This window comes from Procambarus clarkii, chromosome 29, assembly GCF_040958095.1.
Source record: "Procambarus clarkii isolate CNS0578487 chromosome 29, FALCON_Pclarkii_2.0, whole genome shotgun sequence".
In the NCBI taxonomy this organism is placed as follows: Eukaryota; Metazoa; Arthropoda; class Malacostraca; order Decapoda; family Cambaridae; genus Procambarus; species Procambarus clarkii.
Genome location: NC_091178.1, coordinates 35,817,387 through 35,841,286, shown reverse-complemented (window position 1 = coordinate 35,841,286; position 23,900 = coordinate 35,817,387). Strand labels below are relative to the sequence as shown.

Here is a 23,900-nt window from a genome sequence, read left to right as displayed (position 1 = left end):
GTCTTCTTTTATGTGCTAGCCATATGCTGTATTGTGACTACCAATTTTTGTCAACTACCATTCAAGCTGTCATTGCAATCAATCTTATATTGTTTCTGCTGTATTGTGCCTACCAATTTGTTGTCAACTACCATTTTAAGCTGTCATTGCAATCAATCATAGCTACCTATGTGCTTTAATATACTGTACCTATAATTTTCTCTCATTTTTTTTTTCATTCCATGTAATCTGTTATCATTTTTTTGTCTATAAATTTTGCAAGTATTTACCTCCTTAAAATTTTCTTAGATTAAGGACCTGCCCGAAACGCTGCGCGTGCTAGTGGCTTTACAAGACTGTAATTACCATATTTGTATCCTCACATTCCTTATGTACATTCTTGTATATGCATAAATAAATAAATAAATAAATAAATTAATATCCATTCTGTTAGGTTTTAAATTTTCCCACAAATAAACAGATTTTAAGCCATTTGATAATTAATTAGTATTAACATTTTCAATTTTGGTGGATACTGTACTTATTGATGTTAATAATAAAGTAATGTGCATTATATAAGTATTTTTGTGTTCTTTTATATTTTTTTAATTTCCATTAGTTATGTAATTATACTTTAATGATATAACTATCAGTAGGTCTCTTAAACTAGGTAAGACAAGTACATCTTAAGCTACTTCGGTACTTCTGCACTTTTGCAGATGTACCCAATGCTGTATGAGGGAGGGATGCTGTCTGTTTCAGAAGCTTATGGTTATCCCATCTTATATTCTGTAATCATAAAGTTAATCTCTTTTTTTATAATTGAAGCCATATCTCTTGAACACTGTGTTCAAATTAACACTAAAAATATTTTAGTTATATTTGTAACTATTTTGTTGTATTGCAGGTCTCTAAACTACAAGGTGGTGGTTATCAAGTTGCTGTCATCTATTTTAAGGTCGGCAATAGAAATACCACAAAGGGCATGCTACCAGGAAGTGGTCTGTCAAGCAAAAATGTTAATAATCTCACCGAATTGTTTTATCCTGGTAATTATTATTATTATTATTTTGCATAAGCTAACAATGAAAATCATAAAACCTGCATGTTCCTTTGTGTTGGCAATAATGAAAAGCATTTACATAGTACAGTAGTTTAGTTCATATATTATGCATCCCATATCCATGTTGTTAGCGGTAGTGGAAATGGTTGCAGAGGCACATAATTAATTGGCTCCGGGACTGAACCAAGCAATTCATTTTAGCTAAGCAAGTTTCAATCTTGATGACCTAATTACATAATTCCATGCACATCACCACATTGACAAGGGGCTCGAGACCGACCATGAGTACAGATTTTAAATTAAGCAACTGACATGTGTGGAGAGCTAGTGTCACAATTGATATGTTTATCTTGCACACTGCCTCCATCCAGTGGACAGTGGTGGATAGGTTACAATCACTTAGTTACTACATACAGTTAGCAAACTGGTGATATTTGACCAAGATTTCTGGCAGCAGATCATTTTGAATGAAATATTTCCTCATATCTTGAACATTTGTTATAGAATTATCCTAATTCACATATCTTTTTTACACTCCATCACATAGTGGAGGAGGGTGTGCAAATAATTTTGACACACTTTACTTTGCATCAGGTCTATATCATCAGATAATGAGACTTCCTTTACATATGGGTACCAAAATTCCCATAATGACATAGTTCCTCATTGCTGCCAAATTTCACATTTCAGTGTTTCTTTCAATTAAAGTTTTTTGGAGGACATATTTTGTAATGATGATACCATATTAAATTTACGCATGTTTCTTAATTTTTAGCATACATGCAGGACAATGGATCAAGTGTCAACAAGATACCAACAAATAATATAGATGCCCAAGAAGATATCAACATCAGTGAGGCAAAAGAAAAGAATGGGGAGCAAGAGCTTAAGTTAAAGAAAATGAAGAAAAAACGAAGACTGTCTGAAGATTCAACTATTAAAGGTAATCAAAACTCATTCTTCGTTTTTCAAATTCAAAGCAAAACTTGTATATATTTTAGACAAGTTTTTAGGTTCCACAATTACAGTACTGATTTGTTGTATAAAGTAGTTGTATTTTATACAGCAGATGAGTCACAATAATGTTGCTGAAGAATGTTGTCCTAACCACACACAAATAGATGAAAATACAAAGACGTTTCGGTCCGTTCTGGACCACTATTAATTCAATTGTTAGTTGTATTATACTTGACTGCTGATATAGTTTATTTCATGTATTCCAGTTCACAGTAATATTAAAATTAACATCAGAGCCTGACAGCTCAGTGGACAGTGCTCTGGGTTTGTAATCCTAAGGGTCAAGGTTCTATTTTTATTAGATGCTGAAACAAATGGGCAGTTTCTTTTGCCCTGATGCACCTATTCACCTAACAGTAAATAGGTACTTGGGAGTTAGACAGCTGATATGGGCTGCTTACTGGGAATGTGAGTGTTAAAATTAGGATTAAGGACTTGCCCAAAAAGCTATGCATGCTAGTGTCTGTTCAAGAATGTAAGAAATCTTTTATATATATATATATACATACACATATATATATGTCGTACCTAGTAGCCAGAACTCACTTCTTGCCCTACTATGCAATCCCCGATTTGCCTAATAGGCCGATTGATTTACTTTATTTTCAAGAAATTGTTTCCAATTAGTTTATTTGCATTATTATTATTATATTATATTAGGAACATAAATTATTGACTTAGTTGTGTGAGTATAGGTTACGTTTAGATAGGTTAGGTAAGGTTGGTTAGGTTCGGTCATATATCTACGTTAGTTTTAACTCAAATTTCAAAAAATTAACTTATAAATAATGAAATGGAATGATTTATCATTTCATAAGAAAAAAATGAGAAAAATACATAAATTTAGAAAAACTTGGCTTATTAGGCAAATCGGGCCTTGCATAGTAGGCCGAGTATGACGTTCTGGCTACTAGGTACAACATTATATATATATATATATATATATATATATATATATATATATATGCGGAAAATCCACAGAGAAATATGAAATGAGGTGAACGTTTCGGCTTTGTTAAAGCCTTTGTCAACACCAGACTGACTAAGGAGAAGGGAGAAGGGGGGAAGATATATAGGCCGACACCTGACCAACCCATCCCAAGGGTTGGTCAGGTGTAATTAACCAAAAACAGGTAAAGCTAAGCTTAGAATGGTCAAAGAGGATTAAGCGGTCAGAGAATAAGGATGAAAGATTAAAGAAAAGCCTCATGAACACACAATATATGAATATACAATTATAATGAGACATTGTAAGCCTCTCTATCAGAGTTGTTTCTTAAACTGTTGTGCAATATTATAACTTAAAAATGGATCAAGTTTGTACATTCCAGTACTAACATTAAGAAGATTTGGACACTGACTGATTAGAGCAGACTCAATCAAATTCCGTTCCACGAAATCCCCACAATTGGTAATGCTTTTTGCCCCATTCCAGTTAATATTGTGATCGCATAAACTCGTATGTAGATACAATGCATTAGACGTTTGGGCAGTTCTAATACTATAAGCATGTTGTGACAACCGCAATTGTAAGGACTTTCCTGTTTGTCCAAGGTACACAGAATCACAATCATTGCAGGGAATCGAATACACACAACCTGCTGTATCAGGGGAGTTTTTTATTAAATTGGATTTGATCGTACTATTAGTGAACACCAAATTTATATTAAGTTTCTTAAAAATCAGAGACAATTTTTCAAGTCCACTCGCATAAGGTACCACCAATGAGTTAATAATTTTTGGTTTCGCCTTAGGGACGTGATTATAAAACGTACGCTTGGCTTGTACAAACGAGAAATCCAAAAACCTCTTAGGATATTTGGATTTCTCGTTTGTACAAGCCAAGCGTACGTTTTATAATCACGTCCCTAAGGCGAAACCAAAAATTATTAACTCATTGGTGGTACCTTATGCGAGTGGACTTGAAAAATTGTCTCTGATTTTTAAGAAACTTAATATAAATTTGGTGTTCACTAATAGTACGATCAAATCCAATTTAATAAAAAACTCCCCTGATACAGCAGGTTGTGTGTATTCGATTCCCTGCAATGATTGTGATTCTGTGTACCTTGGACAAACAGGAAAGTCCTTACAATTGCGGTTGTCACAACATGCTTATAGTATTAGAACTGCCCAAACGTCTAATGCATTGTATCTACATACGAGTTTATGCGATCACAATATTAACTGGAATGGGGCAAAAAGCATTACCAATTGTGGGGATTTCGTGGAACGGAATTTGATTGAGTCTGCTCTAATCAGTCAGTGTCCAAATCTTCTTAATGTTAGTACTGGAATGTACAAACTTGATCCATTTTTAAGTTATAATATTGCACAACAGTTTAAGAAACAACTCTGATAGAGAGGCTTACAATGTCTCATTATAATTGTATATTCATATATTGTGTGTTCATGAGGCTTTTCTTTAATCTTTCATCCTTATTCTCTGACCGCTTAATCCTCTTTGACCATTCTAAGCTTAGCTTTACCTGTTTTTGGTTAATTACACCTGACCAACCCTTGGGATGGGTTGGTCAGGTGTCGGCCTATATATCTTCCCCCCTTCTCCCTTCTCCTTAGTCAGTCTGGTGTTGACAAAGGCTTTAACAAAGCCGAAACGTTCACCTCATTTCATATTTCTCTGTGGATTTTCCGCATAAAATGATCAGTGTTTTGTGATCGTCAATTGCATATATATATATATATATATATATATATATATATATATATATATATATATATATATATATATATATATATATATATATATATGTATATATATATATATATATATATATATATATATATATATATATATATATATATATATATATATATTTCATTTATTTATTTTTTTATTTATATATATACAAAAAGGTACATTGGGTTTGTGAGAATACATAGCATAGTATTTACAATTTTGTAAAGCCACTAGTATGCGCAGCGTTTCAGGCAGGTACTTTATCTAATAGATAATTTTAATTAGGTAAATTCTAGCAGAATTAATAAAATAACAAAGACATTGCAAGAAAAAAAATGAGACGAGAGAGAATAGTAGGTATATTAAAGCCCATTGGTATATTAAAGCTCTGATTGATTACACTGACAGCTTGATTGGTAATTTAAACAAGATTAATAGACACCATACAGCAGATTGACAGCACAGATAAGAAGACAGCAATGCTAACAATGGTAAAGATGTTCGGATCGGGTACATAAAAATTTGGAGATTGGGTAGCAATAGATACAGTGCAATTTTAAAGCAAAATGTAAAAAACTATGAAGATGAAATTAGGTACTTTTTTGTATTGTTTATGAATGACGCAAAAGTTGGACAGCTTTTAAATTCAATAGGGAGTGAGTTCCATGGACTGGGTCCGTTTGTTTATATATATATATATATATATATATATATATATATATATATATATATATATATATATATATGTATATATATATATATATGTATATATATATATATATATATATATGTATATATATATATATGTATATATATATATGTATATATATATATATATATATATATATATATATATATATATATATACATATATATATGTATATATATATATATATATATATATATATATATATATATATATATATATATATGTATATATATATATATATATATATATATATATATATATATATATATATATATATATATATATATATTTATACCCCCTATTAGACTATTTTACAGGAACTTCTTTTCCACAGCTCATAAAACGGAGGAAAGGGTCCTGAAAGATATTGTTAATAGAAACGTTATCCCTACAGACAAAAATCAGAGGATACAACTGACGATTTACTATAAAACCAGAAAAACGGCCAGCCTACTCATGAGAAACTCTCCAGACACAAAACAGAACGCTTTTAAAGAGACTAACGTCGTCTATGCCTTCAAATGCCCACATGGGGACTGTAAGCTCCAAAAAACCCAGTATATAGGCAAGACAACAACATCTCTTTCTAGGCGTTTAACGATGCATAAGCAACAGGGCTCCATTAAGGAACATATAATCTCTTCCCATAACCAAACCATCGCCAGAGAAATCCTAGTAAACAACACAGAAATCATCGATAGATACAGCGATAGCAGGCGGCTTGACGTTTGCGAGGCACTACACATCAAGAAGTCAACACCAGCAATCAACAGCCAATTATTGCACAACTATATTCTACCCACCTCAAGACTCCGCTCCAATATAGAAGCATCAAGAAATATGGACCAATAGGCTTTCTACAAACACTTCTATTCAATACCCATTGTTTCTGTTCTGTCTTGTGTTGATACTTTTAATACCCTATTAATATCCCCTCCTGTTCTGTCTTGTGTTAATGCCACATCACCCTTCCCACCTCACTCAAATGTAGATATAATATCAGAGAGACGTAAGTTCTAATCAGTTGTGTATTTGTGAAGTCTTTGAAAATGTAATATGTATATATATATATGTATATATATATATATATATATATATATATATATATATATGTATATATATATATATATATATATATATATATATATATATATATATATATATATATATATATATATATATATATATATATATATTAGTATATTTTGGTAGCAGTCTTTCCTGTAGACATATATTATTAAATATGACCGAAAAAGTAAGATTAATAATTCTAACACGAATTTTCTCAATCTTTCGTACATTACGCTTCACTGTTGGAGGTAAATCAAAAATCAATTCTCCAAAATTCATTTTTATTTCTAGTCTGACGCGACACGGGCGCGTTTCGTAAAACTTATTACATTTTCAAAGAATTTAGTTCACAAATACACAACTGAATAGAACTTACGTATCTCCGATTTTATATCTACATTTGAGTGAGGTGGAAGGGGTGATGTGGCATTAACACAAGACAGAACAAAATGTGGTATTAATAGGGTATTAATTTCATCAACACAAGACAGAACAAGAGTATTAATAGGGTATTAATTTCATCAACACAAGACAAAACACGAAGCAATGGATATTGAATAGAAGTGTTTGTAGAAAGCCTATTGGTCCATATTTCTTGATGCTTCTATATTGGAGCGGAGTCTTGAGGTGGGTAGAATATAGTTGTGCAATAATTGGCTGTTGATTGCTGGTGTTGACTTCTTGATGTGTAGTGCCTCGCAAACGTCAAGCCGCCTGCTATCGCTGTATCTATCGATGATTTCTGTGTTGTTTACTAGGATTTCTCTGGCGATGGTTTGGTTGTGGGAAGAGATTATATGTTCCTTAATGGAGCCCTGTTGCTTATGCATCGTTAAACGCCTAGAAAGAGATGTTGTTGTCTTGCCTATATACTGGGTTTTTTGGAGCTTACAGTCCCCAAGTGGGCATTTGAAGGCATAGACGACGTTAGTCTCTTTTAAAGCGTTCTGTTTTGTGTCTGGAGAGTTTCTCATGAGTAGGCTCATATATATATATATATATATATATATATATATATATATATATATATATATATATATATATATATATATATATATATATATATATATATATGTATATATATATATATATATATATATATATATATATATATATATATTGTATATATATATATATATATATATATATATATATATATATATATATATGTATATATATATATATATGTATATATATATATATATATATATATATATATATATATATATATATATATATATATATGTATATATATATATATATGTATATATATATATATATGTATATATATATATATATATATGTATATATATATATATATATATATATATATATATATATATATATATATATATGTATATATATATATATATATATGTATATATATATATATATATATATATATATATATATATATATATATATATATATATATATATATATATTAGTATATTTTGGTAGCAGTCTTTCCTGTAGACATATATTATTAAATATGACCGAAAAAGTAAGATTAATAATTCTAACACGAATTTTCTCAATCTTTCGTACATTACGCTTCACTGTTGGAGGTAAATAAAAAATCACTTCTCCGAAATTCATTTTTATTTCTAGTCTGACGCGACACGGGCGCGTTTCGTAAAACTTATTACATTTTCAAAGACTTCACAAATACACAACTGATTAGAACTTACGTCTCTCTGATATTATATCTACATTTGAGTGAGGTGGGAAGGGTGATGTGGCATTAACACAAGACAGAACAGGAGGGGATATTAATAGGGTATTAAAAGTATCAACACAAGACAGAACAGAAACAATGGGTATTGAATAGAAGTGTTTGTAGAAAGCCTATTGATCCATATTTCTTGATGCTTCTATATTGGAGCGGAGTCTTGAGGTGGGTAGAATATAGTTGTGCAATAATTGGCTGTTGATTGCTGGTGTTGACTTCTTGATGTGTAGTGCCTCGCAAACGTCAAGCCGCCTGCTATCGCTGTATCTATCGATGATTTCTGTGTTGTTTACTAGGATTTCTCTGGCGATGGTTTGGTTATGGGAAGAGATTATATGTTCCTTAATGGAGCCCTGTTGCTTATGCATCGTTAAACGCCTAGAAAGAGATGTTGTTGTCTTGCCTATATACTGGGTTTTTTGGAGCTTACAGTCCCCAAGTGGGCATTTGAAGGCATAGACGACGTTAGTCTCTTTTAAAGCGTTCTGTTTTGTGTCTGGAGAGTTTCTCATGAGTAGGCTGGCCGTTTTTCTGGTTTTATAGTAAATCGTCAGTTGTATCCTCTGATTTTTGTCTGTAGGGATAACGTTTCTATTAACAATATCTTTCAGGACCCTTTCCTCCGTTTTATGAGCTGTGGAAAAGAAGTTCCTGTAAAATAGTCTAATAGGGGGTATAGGTGTTGTGTTAGTTGTCTCTTCAGAGGTTGCATGGCTTTTCACTTTCCTTCTTATGATGTCTTCGATGAAACCATTGGAGAAGCCGTTATTGACTAGGACCTGCCTTACCCTACAGAGTTCTTCGTCGACTTGCTTCCATTCTGAGCTGTGGCTGAGAGCACGGTCGACGTATGCGTTAACAACACTCCTCTTGTACCTGTCGGGGCAGTCGCTGTTGGCATTTAGGCACATTCCTATGTTTGTTTCCTTAGTGTAGACTGCAGTGTGGAAACCTCCGCCCTTTTCCATGACTGTTACATCTAGAAAAGGCAGCTTCCCATCCTTTTCCGTCTCGTAAGTGAAACGCAGCACGGAACTCTGCTCAAATGCCTCCTTCAGCTCCTGCAGATGTCTGACATCAGGTACCTGTGTAAAAATGTCGTCAACATACCTGCAGTATATGGCCGGTTTCAAGTTCATGTCGACTAAGACTTTTTGCTCGATGGTACCCATGTAGAAGTTTGCAAACAGGACACCTAGGGGAGAACCCATGGCGACCCCATCTACTTGCTTATACATGTGCCCATCCGGGCTCAAGAAGGGTGCCTCTTTAGTACAAGCTTGGAGTAGTTTCCTCAGAATACTTTCTGGCATGTCAAGAGGAGTACAGGCTGGATCACGATACACTCTGTCGGCTATCATTCCGATTGTCTCGTCCACAGGTACGTTGGTAAACAGCGATTCTACGTCCAACGAGGCTCTTATCCCTGTGGCCCGTGTGCCCCGCAGTAAGTCCACAAATTCCTTTGGAGACTTCAGGCTGAAGGCGCAAGGAACATAAGGAGTCAGCAGGCCGTTGAGTCGCTTCGCCAGTCTGTACGTGGGTGTGGGTATCTGGCTAATGATTGGCCGAAGTGGGTTTCCAGGCTTGTGCGTCTTGACATTTCCATACGCATATCCAGGTTTATATTCCCCAATGATCTTTGGCAGGTGGAGTCCGGATTTCTTGGCGTTCACAGTTTCGATCAGTTTGTTGACCTTTGCTTTTAATTCGGCTGTAGTGTCCTTCGTTACCCTTTGGAACTTAGTTTGGTCAGAGAGTATGATGTTCATTTTCGCCAGATATTCGTCTTTTTTAAGAATGACATATATTGGCGACTTGTCACCTCTCCTGACAACTATCTCCTTGTTCTCACGAAGGTTTTTAGCTGCCGCTTTAAGCTCGGGGGACAGTATGGTGCTTCTGTAGTTGCCTCGATTCTTTCCTCCTTCTGCAATAAGTTCTGCTTGTAAGGTATCTTTGGTAGTGACCTTCTTTGATAGTGACCTTCTAAGAAGGTCACTACCAAAGATACCTTACAAGCAGAACTTATTGCAGAAGGAGGAAAGAATCGAGGCAACTACAGAAGCACCATACTGTCCCCCGAGCTTAAAGCGGCAGCTAAAAACCTTCGTGAGAACAAGGAGATAGTTGTCAGGAGAGGTGACAAGTCGCCAATATATGTCATTCTTAAAAAAGACGAATATCTGGCGAAAATGAACATCATACTCTCTGACCAAACTAAGTTCCAAAGGGTAACGAAGGACACTACAGCCGAATTAAAAGCAAAGGTCAACAAACTGATCGAAACTGTGAACGCCAAGAAATCCGGACTCCACCTGCCAAAGATCATTGGGGAATATAAACCTGGATATGCGTATGGAAATGTCAAGACGCACAAGCCTGGAAACCCACTTCGGCCAATCATTAGCCAGATACCCACACCCACGTACAGACTGGCGAAGCGACTCAACGGCCTGCTGACTCCTTATGTTCCTTGCGCCTTCAGCCTGAAGTCTCCAAAGGAATTTGTGGACTTACTGCGGGGCACACGGGCCACAGGGATAAGAGCCTCGTTGGACGTAGAATCGCTGTTTACCAACGTACCTGTGGACGAGACAATCGGAATGATAGCCGACAGAGTGTATCGTGATCCAGCCTGTACTCCTCTTGACATGCCAGAAAGTATTCTGAGGAAACTACTCCAAGCTTGTACTAAAGAGGCACCCTTCTTGAGCCCGGATGGGCACATGTATAAGCAAGTAGATGGGGTCGCCATGGGTTCTCCCCTAGGTGTCCTGTTTGCAAACTTCTACATGGGTACCATCGAGCAAAAAGTCTTAGTCGACATGAACTTGAAACCGGCCATATACTGCAGGTATGTTGACGACATTTTTACACAGGTACCTGATGTCAGACATCTGCAGGAGCTGAAGGAGGCATTTGAGCAGAGTTCCGTGCTGCGTTTCACTTACGAGACGGAAAAGGATGGGAAGCTGCCTTTTCTAGATGTAACAGTCATGGAAAAGGGCGGAGGTTTCCACACTGCAGTCTACACTAAGGAACCAAACATAGGAATGTGCCTAAATGCCAACAGCGACTGCCCCGACAGGTACAAGAGGAGTGTTGTTAACGCATACGTCGACCGTGCTCTCAGCCACAGCTCAGAATGGAAGCAAGTCGACGAAGAACTCTGTAGGGTAAGGCAGGTCCTAGTCAATAACGGCTTCTCCAATGGTTTCATCGAAGACATCATAAGAAGGAAAGTGAAAAGCCATGCAACCTCTGAAGAGACAACTAACACAACACCTATACCCCCTATTAGACTATTTTACAGGAACTTCTTTTCCACAGCTCATAAAACGGAGGAAAGGGTCCTGAAAGATATTGTTAATAGAAACGTTATCCCTACAGACAAAAATCAGAGGATACAACTGACGATTTACTATAAAACCAGAAAAACGGCCAGCCTACTCATGAGAAACTCTCCAGACACAAAACAGAACGCTTTAAAAGAGACTAACGTCGTCTATGCCTTCAAATGCCCACTTGGGGACTGTAAGCTCCAAAAAACCCAGTATATAGGCAAGACAACAACATCTCTTTCTAGGCGTTTAACGATGCATAAGCAACAGGGCTCCATTAAGGAACATATAATCTCTTCCCATAACCAAACCATCGCCAGAGAAATCCTAGTAAACAACACAGAAATCATCGATAGATACAGCGATAGCAGGCGGCTTGACGTTTGCGAGGCACTACACATCAAGAAGTCAACACCAGCAATCAACAGCCAATTATTGCACAACTATATTCTACCCACCTCAAGACTCCGCTCCAATATAGAAGCATCAAGAAATATGGACCAATAGGCTTTCTACAAACACTTCTATTCAATACCCATTGTTTCTGTTCTGTCTTGTGTTGATACTTTTAATACCCTATTAATATCCCCTCCTGTTCTGTCTTGTGTTAATGCCACATCACCCTTCCCACCTCACTCAAATGTAGATATAATATCAGAGAGACGTAAGTTCTAATCAGTTGTGTATTTGTGAAGTCTTTGAAAATGTAGTAAGTTTTACGAAACGCGCCCGTGTCGCGTCAGACTAGAAATAAAAATGAATTTTGGAGAAGTGATTTTTGATTTACCTCCAACAGTATATGTATATATATGTATATATATGTATATATATGTATATATATATATGTATATATATATATATATATATATATATATATATATATATATATATGTATATATATGTATATATATGTATATATATGTATATATATGTATATATATATATATATATATATATATATATATATATATATATATATATATATATATATATATATATATATATATATATATATGTGTATATCACGAAAATAAACACGTGATTAAGAATGTGACAATGTGAGACCACGGAGGAAAAATGAAACAGGAAATTTCCTTAAGTACTTTCGTATATTAAATACATCTTCAGAAGGTTATTTTACAGATCGAGTGATGGGTATAAATAGGCAGGAAGGAGTGGTGAAGTAAGGTGAGGTACAATACTGGGACAACGCAGAGGGCCCATTGGCCCATCAGATGCATCCAATTGGCACATCCGATGTAGCCCAATGGCCCATCTGATACAGCAGACATACAAGCATAATATATAGGTAATTATAACATAAAGAAGTAAATATATACAATAAATTAGTGAGACAAATGTTTTTCAATGATTCTACTTAAATCGCCCTTTAGCTGATCTATTAGAAATGGATCTAAGTTATATAGACCACTGCTAATATTCAAATTACTTTCTTTGGTGATCTGTATCAAAGCAGATTCAATTATGTTTCTGTTATAGGTGCTTTTACAATTTGTTATTGAAGAAGCACTCTCCCAATCAATTTGGTGAGCTTTTTCTGACGTGGTCTGACATTGTCATATATATATATATATATATATATATATATATATATATATATATATATATATATATATATATATATATATATATATATATATATATATATATATATATAAATAAAATCCAACCTGAAGTTCATGCCTTCTTTACCCAACAAAGTCTCATCCGTTTATCAAAGAATTTTTAAATATATTTTCATATATTGATTTATTGGGGTTCTATTACATGGCCAGGAAGAATTTCAGATCCGGATTAACATTAAGAAATATTTTTTTTGTACATTTATATAGAACAATTTCTTTAGTATTTTACCATCCATGTATTTAAAAGCAATTATGAAGTTAGAAAGTGTAGCATAGGCTCCTCGCACATTGTTCTTAATGTGGTCCTCAGGTGATACTTTTCTATCTAGAACCATCCCTAGATCTCTTTTTTTTTTTATCAGAATTTTTTAAGGATTTCTCACATAATTTATAGGTTGTGTGGGGTCTATGTTCTCCTATTCCACATTCCATAACATGACATTTATTCACATTAAATTCCATTTGCCAAGTGGTGCTCCATACACTTATTTTGTCCAGGTCATCTTGAAGGGCATGCCAATCATCTAAGTTTCTTGTTCTTCCTATTATCTTAGCATCATCAGCAAACATGTTCATATAATTCTGTATTTCATCTGGTAGATTGTTTATGTAGACAATGAACATCTTCGGTGCAAGATCTGAGCCCTGTGGTACTCCACTTGTAACATTTCTCCAGTCTGATACATTGCCTCTGATTACTGCCCTCATTTTCTTATAAGTCAGAAAAGTTTTCATCCATGTTAGAAGCTTACCTGTCACCCCTCCAATATTTTCCAGTTTCCGGAACAACCTCTTTATGTGGAACTCTATCAAAAGCGTTTTTTAGGTCCAGATAGATGCAGTCAACCCAACCATCTCTTTCCTGTAAAATCTCTGTTGCTCGATCATAGAAACTGAGTAAATTCGATACATCGGATCTTCTAGATCAAAAACCATACTGTCTGTCTGATGTTATATCATTTCTCCCCCAGTGTTCTACCCATTTAGTTTTTATTATTTTTTCCAATATTTTGACTATTACACTTGTCAATGATACAGGTCTATAATTGAGTGGGTCTTCTCTGCTGTCACTTTTGTAGATTTGAAGTATTGTGTTTGTGTGTGTAGCATGTGCATTAATTCAAGTAGAGTGGCTGTGTGTTATCTGTAGCTGCAGCTGTAGAGAAACACAGTTTTTGTTTAATGAGGATATATATTTTATTCAGGTTTTCCTTATTTTCAGTTCACATTCAGGAAAATCAAAATAGGAAGATCAGGGAAGCGAAAGACAAGAATGTAGAGCAAGAGGATAAGTCCTTGAAAAAAATGAAGAAACACCGACTTTCTCAAGATACAACTGTGACAGGTAATCAAAACTCATTCTTCGATTTCTAAGCAAAACTTGTACTCACCTAGTTGTGTTTGCAGGGGTTGAGGATTGGCTCTATGGTCCCGTGTTTCAACTGTCAATCAACTGGTGTATATATTCTTGGGCCATTCCTCCAGTTTGTCCAGTTTTAGTTATAAATTTTAAAGATTTAAAAATTGTAAAGTAATATAAACTTAATGGTAATTTAAGTAATGAAAACTTATTGGAACTTAAAGTAAAAATGAACTAGAATAATTAATAACAATGGATGACCAATAAAAGTCAAAAAGCAATTATGAAATCTATAAAATGAATAGCTTACTTACTATAATATAATAAGTACACTATAGTTTAATATTAAAGTTACACTAAAACACTAAAACAAAATGTGGTAGATTAAATTGAGATACACTCAGGTACACTGGATGGTAAAGTTTATACTAGAGGACACAGGCAAAGCCAGTGTACTATGGAACAAGGAAGTAAAAAAAGAAAAAAAAGAGACAATAATAAAGAAGACCCATTTTTTTTTTAAGTTAAAACCGTTTGGAAGGAAAGGCAGAACTAAAGTACACATTGGTAGTTAAATGAGGTTATAATTTGAACTCTGGTTATTCAGCAGCTATCCCACAGTCATTCAGGAGAATTGAGGTGAGCTTCAGTTGTTATAAAATAGGTTTTCCCAGTGTCAGACCCCCTAGCTATAATTGTATTGTCTCCCACAAAACAATGTTTAATTACAGGGGAATTTTTCCAGAAACCCCGCAGTTTAAATAAGAGATTTTGTCTGAACCTGGTCAGACATTTATTCACATAAACATTTGATTTACTAGAGACTGCAGATTTGAAAAGGTCTGACTTGCGGAAGCAGCTATCTAGTTTAACTCAAATTCTCCTGTTATTTATACACTCCTGTTGATTTGATACCCACTCTATAAGCTGATTTGATGTCACTAGTTTTGATTGAATATTTTGATCATATCTTGGATATTTTGATCTTTGGGGAATATATTTCAATATTTGGATCATACCTTGGATCATTTGGTCTTGGGGGAAAGACCATCATGCATTCATTCATTAATTCATGATGGTCTTGGGAGAAGTTTGTGAATGAATGAATGGAGGTTTTGGGGAGGCTTCAAGTGTGCTTTTTGGACCTGGCGAGTCTTTGGTTCCTGTCCCATCTCAAGAATATCTGATCATATATTCAAAGCTCTTTTTGTTATTTGGCAGTCTACCAGCTGTCAACTATTTGTTGTGATGTGTTTTGTTAATATATATTTTGTTTAGAATATACTGTATGGAAACCAGGGATACAAATATTGTATAGCTACAAATATAAAAAAAATAAATAAATATAAAGTACTTGTTATATATTCTCAAATAATTATTATATAAGTGTGCAATGAATTGATGTGTGCTGTATTTGCAGAGCATCAAATCATGTAGATGGTAGGGCAAGTACCTTGAGGTGCTTCCGGGGCTTAGCGTCCCCGCGGCTCGGTCGTCGACCAGGCCTCCTGGTTGCTGGACTGATCAACCAGGCTGTTGGATGCGGCTGCTCGCAGCCTGATGTATGAGTCACAGCCTGGTTGATCAGGTATCCTTTGGAGGTGCTTATTCAGTTCTCTTGAACACTCTGAGGGGTTTGCCAGTTATGCCCCTTATGTGTAGCGGAAGCGTGTTGAACAGTCTCAGGCCTCTGATGTTGATAGAGTTCTCTCTCAGAGTACCTGTTGCACTTCTGCTTTTTAGTGGGGGTATTCTGCACATCCTGCCATGTCTTCTGGTCTCATGTGATGTTATTTCTGTGTGCAGGTTTGGGACCAGCCCCTCTAATATTTTCCACGTGTAAATTATTTTGTATCTCTCCCGCCTGCGCTCAAGGGAGTACAGATTTAGGCTCTTTAGTCGGTCCCAATAGTTTAGATGTGTTACTTTTTTTACTGAGTAATAATTTTTACTGATGGTTTACTGAGTGGATTCTAGCAGTAAAGATTCTCTGCACGCTCTTCAGGTCAGCAATTTCTCCATCTTTAAAAGGGGCTGTCATTGTGCAGAAGTACTCCACTCTAGAGAGCACAAGCATTTTGAAAAGTATCATCTTCGGTATAGGATCTCTAGTGTGAAAAGTTCTTGTTATCCAACCTGTCATTTTTCTTGCAGTTGTGACGGCTACTTTATTATGTTCTTTAAAGGTAAAGTCTTCAGACATGAGTACACCCAGATCCTTGACACTGCCTTTTCGTTCTATGTTATGATTTGCCCGAGTTTTTACGTGGTTGCCGTTTTTATATTTTCATTTTGTCCATAGCGCATGAGCTGGAACTAATCTTCGTTAAACACCATATTATTTTCTGTAGCCCATAGAAAGACCTGATCTACATCTGATTGGAGGTTTGCTGTGTCCTCTATGTTGCCTACTCTCATGAAGATCCTAGTGTCATCTGCAAAGGATGATACAGTGCTATAGGTTGTGTTCTCAACCCGTCCTCTCAAAAAGAACGTCACTTTTCGCTAGTATGCGCACTATGGCCAAATTTGGACGTAATTTGAAATGAAATAGACTCACAAAAGTGACGTTCTGTTCCGTTTTCTGTTTGAGCCGTCCGGCGTACGCGCATAGGTTATAAGAGGACACTTTAAATTCACGTTTTTCATAACGTTTTGAAACTTTATGAGAATTTCCTGCCCACCTAACCTATCAGAGGACCCTTAACTTACTGTTGTTGAAAAAAAAATCCCAAATTTATTTTCACTTTTTTTTTCATTTTCAAATTACGTCCAAATTCGGCCATACGGGCAAACGGCCAAAAGCGACGTTCTTTTTAAGAGGACAGGTTGTACTGTCTATGTCCGATATGAGGATGAGAAAAAGAACTGAAGCAAACACAGTACCCTGGGGGACTGAGCTCTTCACGGTTGATGGGCTGGATTTTATTTTGTTGACTATTACACATTGTGTTCTGTTAGTCATGAAATTGTAGATCCATCTACCTATTTTTCCGGTAATTCCTTTTGAACGCATTTTATGTGCAATAACACCATGGTCATTTATCAAAAGCTTTTGCGAAATCTTTGTAAATTACATCAGCATTTTGTTTGTCTTCCATAGCATCTAATGCCATATCATAGTGGTCCAGCAACTGCGACAGGCAAGAGCACCCTGTTCTGAAACCATGTTGTCCGGGGTTATGCAGATGCTGTGATTCCATGTATTTTGTGATCTTACTTCTTAGCACTCTCTCAAAAATTTTTATGATGTGCGATGTTAGTGCCATCGGTCTAATTTTTTGCCTCTGCCTTATTTCCTCCTTTATGAATTGGTGCTATCTCTACTGTTTTTAGTATATCAGGGATAACGCCAGTATCTAGGCTTTGTCTCCACATAATGTGGAGGGCCTGTGATAGTGGTTTTTTACAGTTCTTGATGAATATGGAGTTCCAAGAATCCGGGCCTGGTGCAGAGTGCATAGGCATACTGTTTATGTCTTCTTCAAAATCCAGTGGGGATAGGGTGACGTCTGATATATGATGTGATGTTGGTATCATATCCATGAAAAACTCATTTTGGTTAGAAATCTTTAGTGCGTTTAATGGCTCGCAGAAAACAGTCGTATTGCTTCCTCAGTAGCTCGCTCATTTCTTTGTTGTCATCGGTGAAAGTTCCATCTCCCTTTCGCAGGGGCCCGATACTAGATGTGGTTTTTGATCTTGATTTTGCATAGGAGAAAAAATATTTCGGATTCCTCTCTATTTCACTGATGGCCTTTTGGTCTCTTTGCCTCTCCTGGGTTTTGTATGATTCTTGTAGCTTGAGTTCAGTTGATTCTATTTCTCTACATAACCTTCTTCGCCGTTCTTGAGATAGGGTGCGACTCTCAAGTTGTTCCGCGATTCGCTTTCTTTGCCTATATAGGGAACGACGTTCTCGTTCCAATCTGCATCTCTTCCTCTTTTTTCTTAGGGGTATACGGTTTAAACATATTTTTAGTGCTACTGAGCTTATTTTTTCCAGGCACTGGTTCAGATATGCATTTTCTAGCTGTTCTTCCCAGTTTATTTCTGTGCAGTCCTTGTTTATTTGCTCCCAGTTTATCTGTTTATTATTGAAGTTGAACTTGCTGAAATCTCCTCCACCGGGAATCTGGACTGGTTTTGAAGGTCTATTCCCCATGGTTGTCATAACTTCAATTAAGTTGTGATCTGAGTAACAGGTATTTGTAATCATTATGTTTCTGATCAATTCATCATTATTAGTGAAAATGAGGTCCAGCGTGTTCTCCTTCCTAGTTGGTTCTACTATTTGCTTGTTTAAGGCAAACCTGTCGCACATCCGTTGCAGGTCATTTGCATGTGCCTGTTCATTTAGGCTACTTCCTGGTATTCTTTCTGATATTACTGTATTAGCCAGGTGCTTCCATTTCAGGTGCCGTAGGTTGAAGTCCCCAAGCAGGATGATGTTCGGAGCTGGATTTGTGAGGTTTTCCAAGCAGTGTTCTATTTTCATTAGTTGGTCTTTAAACTGCTGAGGGTTTGCCTCCGGTGACTTATATACAAGGACAATAAGTACATTTAGGATCTCTATTTTGATTATCAGCACTTCCACCATATCATTTGAGGTGTTTAGCAGCTCAGTACAAATGAGTGTGTCTTTGATGTAGAGGCTGACCCCACCCTAAAGCCGGTGTTTCCTATCACATATGAAAAGATTGTACTCTGAGATCCATATTTCACCATCATGGTAGTCCTTTGTGTGGGTTTCTGTTAGGGCTGCAAACACTGCATTTGCCTCATGAAGAAGACCATCTATAAAGTGAACTTTGTTGGATTTGCGTGTTTTTATACCCTGGATGTTGGCAAATATAAATGATGTTATTGTGTTAGTGAAAGTGCTGGATGCCTTACTTCGTGATAATATCTGAGGCTCTGGTAAGGAGGCCACTGTGTTTGCGTCCTCTCTAGCATTTGACCGAGTTGGTGGTAGAGTCTGGTCGTTTTTAGCCATTCTTCTCCTCCTCCTCTTGCTAAAAAATTATCCCGGTCGATGGAGTAGTGGGTGTTTTCATAGTGGCAGTGTTGCTACCACGTGTCGCACTCTTAATTTGTTTTGTTCACTTGTTAGATTGCATTACTTGCATTTTCCCACTAGTTATCTTACAGTAGAGGTAATTACCTAAGTGTAATTACCTAAGTGTAGTTACAAGATGAGAGCTACGCTCGTGGTGTCCCGTCTTCCCAGCACTCTTTGTCATATAACACTTTGAAACTACTGACGGTCTTGGCCTCCACCACCTAACTTGTTCCAACCGTCTACCACTCTGTTTGCGAAAGTGAATTTTTCTTATATTTCTTCGGCATCTGTGTTTAGCTAGTTTATATCTATGACCTCTTGTTCTTAACGTTCCAGGTCTCAAGAAATCTTCCCTATCCATTTTATCAATTCCTGTTACTATTTTGTATGTTTTGATCATATCACCTCTTTTTTTCTGTTTTCTAGTTTTGGCATATTTAATGCCTCTAACCTCTCCTCGTAGCTCTTGCCCTTCAGTTCTGGGAGCCACTTAGTAGCATGTCTTTGCACCTTTTCCAGTTTGTTGATGTGCTTCTTAAGATATGGGCACCACACAACTGCTGCATATTCTAGCTTTGGCCTAACAAAGGTCGTGAACAATTTCTTTAGTATATCGCCATCCATGTATTTAAAAGCAATTCTGAAGTTAGAAAGCGTGGCATAGGCTCCTTGCACAATATTCTTTATGTGGTCCTCAGGTGATAGTTTTCTATCTAGAACCACCCCTAGATCTCTTTCTTTATCAGAATTCTTTAAAGATTTCTCACATAATATATAGGTTGTGTGGGGTCTATGTTCTCCTATTCCACATTCCATAACATGGCATTTATTAACATTAAATTCCATTTGCTAAGTGGCGCTCCATGTACTTATTTTGTCCAGGTCTTCTTGAAGGGCATGACAATCATCTAAGTTTCTTATCCTTCCTATTATCTTAGCATCATCAGCATACATGTTCATATAATTCTGTATACCAACTGGTAGATCATTTATGTACACAATAAACATCACTGGTGCAAGAACTGAACTCTGTGGTACTCCACTTGTGACATTTCTCCAGTCCGATACATTGCCTCTGATCACAGCCCTCATTTTTCTATCAGTCAGAAAATTTTTCGTCCATGTTAGAAGCGTACTTGTCACTCCTCCAATATTTTCCAGTTTCCAGAACAACCTCTTATGTGGAACTCTGTCTAGTGTCTGTGTCTAGTTTGGTGCCTAGAGGTGTCTAGTTTCTGTGTCTGGGCACTAGTTACCTGAGTACATTACACCTGCTTGATGGGGTTCTGGGAGTTCTTCTACTTCCCAAGCCCGGCCCAAGGCAAGGCTCAAATTGTGAGTGTTTTGTCCACCAGGCTGTTGCTTAGAGCGGCCCGCAGGGCCACATACCCACCACAGCTCGGCTGATCTGGAACTTCTCTTAGAAAACAGTCCAGTTTTCTCTTGAAGATGTCCACGGTTGTTCCGTCAATATTTCTTATAGTCGGTGGGAGGACGTTGAACAACCACGGACCTCTGATGTTTATACAGTGCTCTGATTGTGCCTATGGCACCTCTACACTATTTGGAAGAATACACACACACAGTGGGTACTGGGGTGGGCCTACCTCAAAATGGCCCCTTGGTAAAAGTAAACCAATTTTAACTCAAATAATCTATGCTAGGATTCTTGGAAACCACTGTGGCACCACAATTGCCTTTCTTGGTCTCTGTCTACCGATTGTTGTAATGCCTGGTGGCCTCTGTCTACAGACTACTATGGTTCCAAATTTCTGTGATTTTGGTGTTTTGTTTTTTGCAAGAAATATATATTTATTATATATGTTATGTTTTCCACATTTTCAGCACATCAGTGTCTACTTACTGCTGAAGCAAGTACCTTCATCAGGGTTCCCAAAGATCATATCTTAGAAGGGTCGAAGACGTCCATTATTTTGAAGCCATCAAATAGAAAAGAAGAAAGAAATAATTTGAAGATAGTCAAGAAGGAAGATGAATCTGTTGGAAAAGGGCAAGTCATGATGGTTCAGAAGAAAATAACGCACTATTTGTCTGATAGCAGATAATAAACTATTTTTTTGATAATGTAATTGAGTCAGAGGTGACTCCCATCAATCTTACTTCCTTTACAGAAAAATAAATATAAACAAAATATTATTTATGTAAAATATGATTTATTTTTGTAATAAAATCAATAAACTTTATGTAATTAAGTCAGAGGTGACTCCCATCAATCTTACTTCCTTTACAGAACAATATAATTTCTAAGAAAAAATTCCTAAGTATTTTTGTAACATATATGATATATTTTTTTAATAAAATCAATAAACTTGTGTTTAAAGTCAGTAGTCCATATATTAATTTATCAATCCATCCTTGTGCAGTATGTGCAGTACCACAGCCTGGGTGTGGTACTGCACATACTGCACATGTGTGCTTCTCTCAGAAGTTCCAGTTGCACCTCTGCTTTTCAACGGGGGTATTCTGCACATCCTGTCATACCTTCTTGTTTCATGTGATGTTATTTACGTGTGCAGGTTATTTCTGTGTGATGGTTGTAATTTCAGATTTTTGTTGATTAAATTGGAATAGGGGTAATTATGGGTGGTGGGTCCCCAAGCACAGTTATATATATATATATATATATATATATATATATGTCGTACCTAATAGCCAGAACGCACTTCTCAGCCTACTATTCAAGGCCCGATTTGCCTAATAAGCCAAGTTTTCATGAATTAATGTTTTTTCGTCTACCTAACCTACCTAACCTAACCTAACCTAGCTTTTTTTGGCTACCTAACCTAACCTTACCTATAAATATAGGTTAGGTTAGGTTAGGTAGGGTTGGTTAGGTTCGGTCATATATCTACGTTAATTTTAACTCCAATAAAAAAAAATTGACCTCATACATAGAGAAAAGGGTTGCTTTATCATTTCATAAGAAAAAAATTATAGTAAATATATTAATTCAGGAAAACTTGGCTTATTAGGCAAATCGGGCCTTGAATAGTAGGCTGAGAAGTGAGTTCTGGCTACTAGGTACGACATATATATATATATATATATATATATATATATATGTCGTACCTAGTAGCCAGAACGCACTTCTCAGCCTACTATGCAAGGCCCGATTTGCCTAATAAGCCAAAATTTCATGAATTAATTGTTTTTCGACTACCTAACCTACCTAACCTAACCTAACCTAACTTTTTCGGCTACCTAACCAAACCTAACCCATAAAGATAGGTTAGGTTAGGTTGGGTAGGGTTGGTTAGGTTCGGTCATATATCTACGTTAATTTTAACTCCAGTAAAAAAAAAATGACCTCATACATAATGAAATGGGTAGCTTTATCATTTCATAAGAAAAAAAATTTGAAAAAATATATTAAAGCAGAAAAACTTGGCTTATTAGGCAAATCGGGCCTTGCATAGTAGGCCAAAAAGTGAGTTCTGGCTACTAGGTACGACATATATATATATATATATATATATATATATATATATATATATATATATATATATATATATATATATATATATATATATATATATATATATATATATATATGTCGTACCTAGTGGCCAGAACGCACTTCTCAGCCTACTATGCAAGGCCCGATTTGCCTAACAAGCCAAGTTTTCATGAATTAATTGTTTTTCGTCTACCAAACCTACCTAACCTAACCTAACCTAACTTTTTAAGCTACCTAACCTAACTTAACCTATAAAGTTAGGTTAGGTTAGGTTAGGTAGGGTTGGTTAGGTTCGGTCATATATCTACGTTAATTTTAACTCCAATAAAAAAAAATTGACCTCATTCATAATGAAATGGGTAGCTTTATCATTTCATAAGGAAAAAATTAGAGAAAATATATTATTTCAGGAAAACTTGGTTTATTAGGCAAATCGGGCCTTGCATAGTAGGCCAAAAAGTGCGTTCTGGCTACTAGGTACGACATATATATATATATATATATATATATATATATATATATATATATATATATATATATATATATATATATATATATATATATATATATATATATATATATACTTTGGTAGCAGTCTTTCCTTTAGACATATATTAATAAATATGACCGGAAAAGTAAGATTAATAATTCTAACACGAATTTTCTCAATATTTCTTATGTTTCTTTTCACTGTTGATGGTAACTGAAAAATCAATTCTCCAAAATTCATTTTTATTT

The 23,900-nt window shown here is 35.6% G+C and overlaps 1 protein-coding gene across 1 annotated transcript; it reads left to right on the top strand.

The window, feature by feature from the left end:
- Window positions 1–1,818: 1,818 nt before the first annotated feature.
- LOC123751568 (uncharacterized) lies at window positions 1,819–22,029 on the top strand. Its single transcript, XM_045733659.2, has 3 exons — window positions 1,819–1,985; window positions 14,485–14,607; window positions 21,530–22,029. The coding sequence occupies exons 1-3, from the start codon at window positions 1,823–1,825 to the stop codon at window positions 21,748–21,750; spliced, it is 507 nt and encodes a 168-aa protein (XP_045589615.1). The 5' UTR covers window positions 1,819–1,822; the 3' UTR covers window positions 21,751–22,029.
- The last annotated feature ends 1,871 nt before the right edge of the window (window positions 22,030–23,900 follow it).

Excerpts from the sequence above, each read along its gene's own strand:
- LOC123751568 (XM_045733659.2), top strand. The coding sequence starts at position 1,823 with ATGCAGGACAATGGATCAAGTGTCAACAAGATACCAACAAATAATATA. Across the intron at positions 1,986-14,484 it reads TGAAGATTCAACTATTAAAG|TTCACATTCAGGAAAATCAA; the intron begins GTAATCAAAACT and ends CCTTATTTTCAG. Across the intron at positions 14,608-21,529 it reads TCAAGATACAACTGTGACAG|CACATCAGTGTCTACTTACT; the intron begins GTAATCAAAACT and ends CCACATTTTCAG.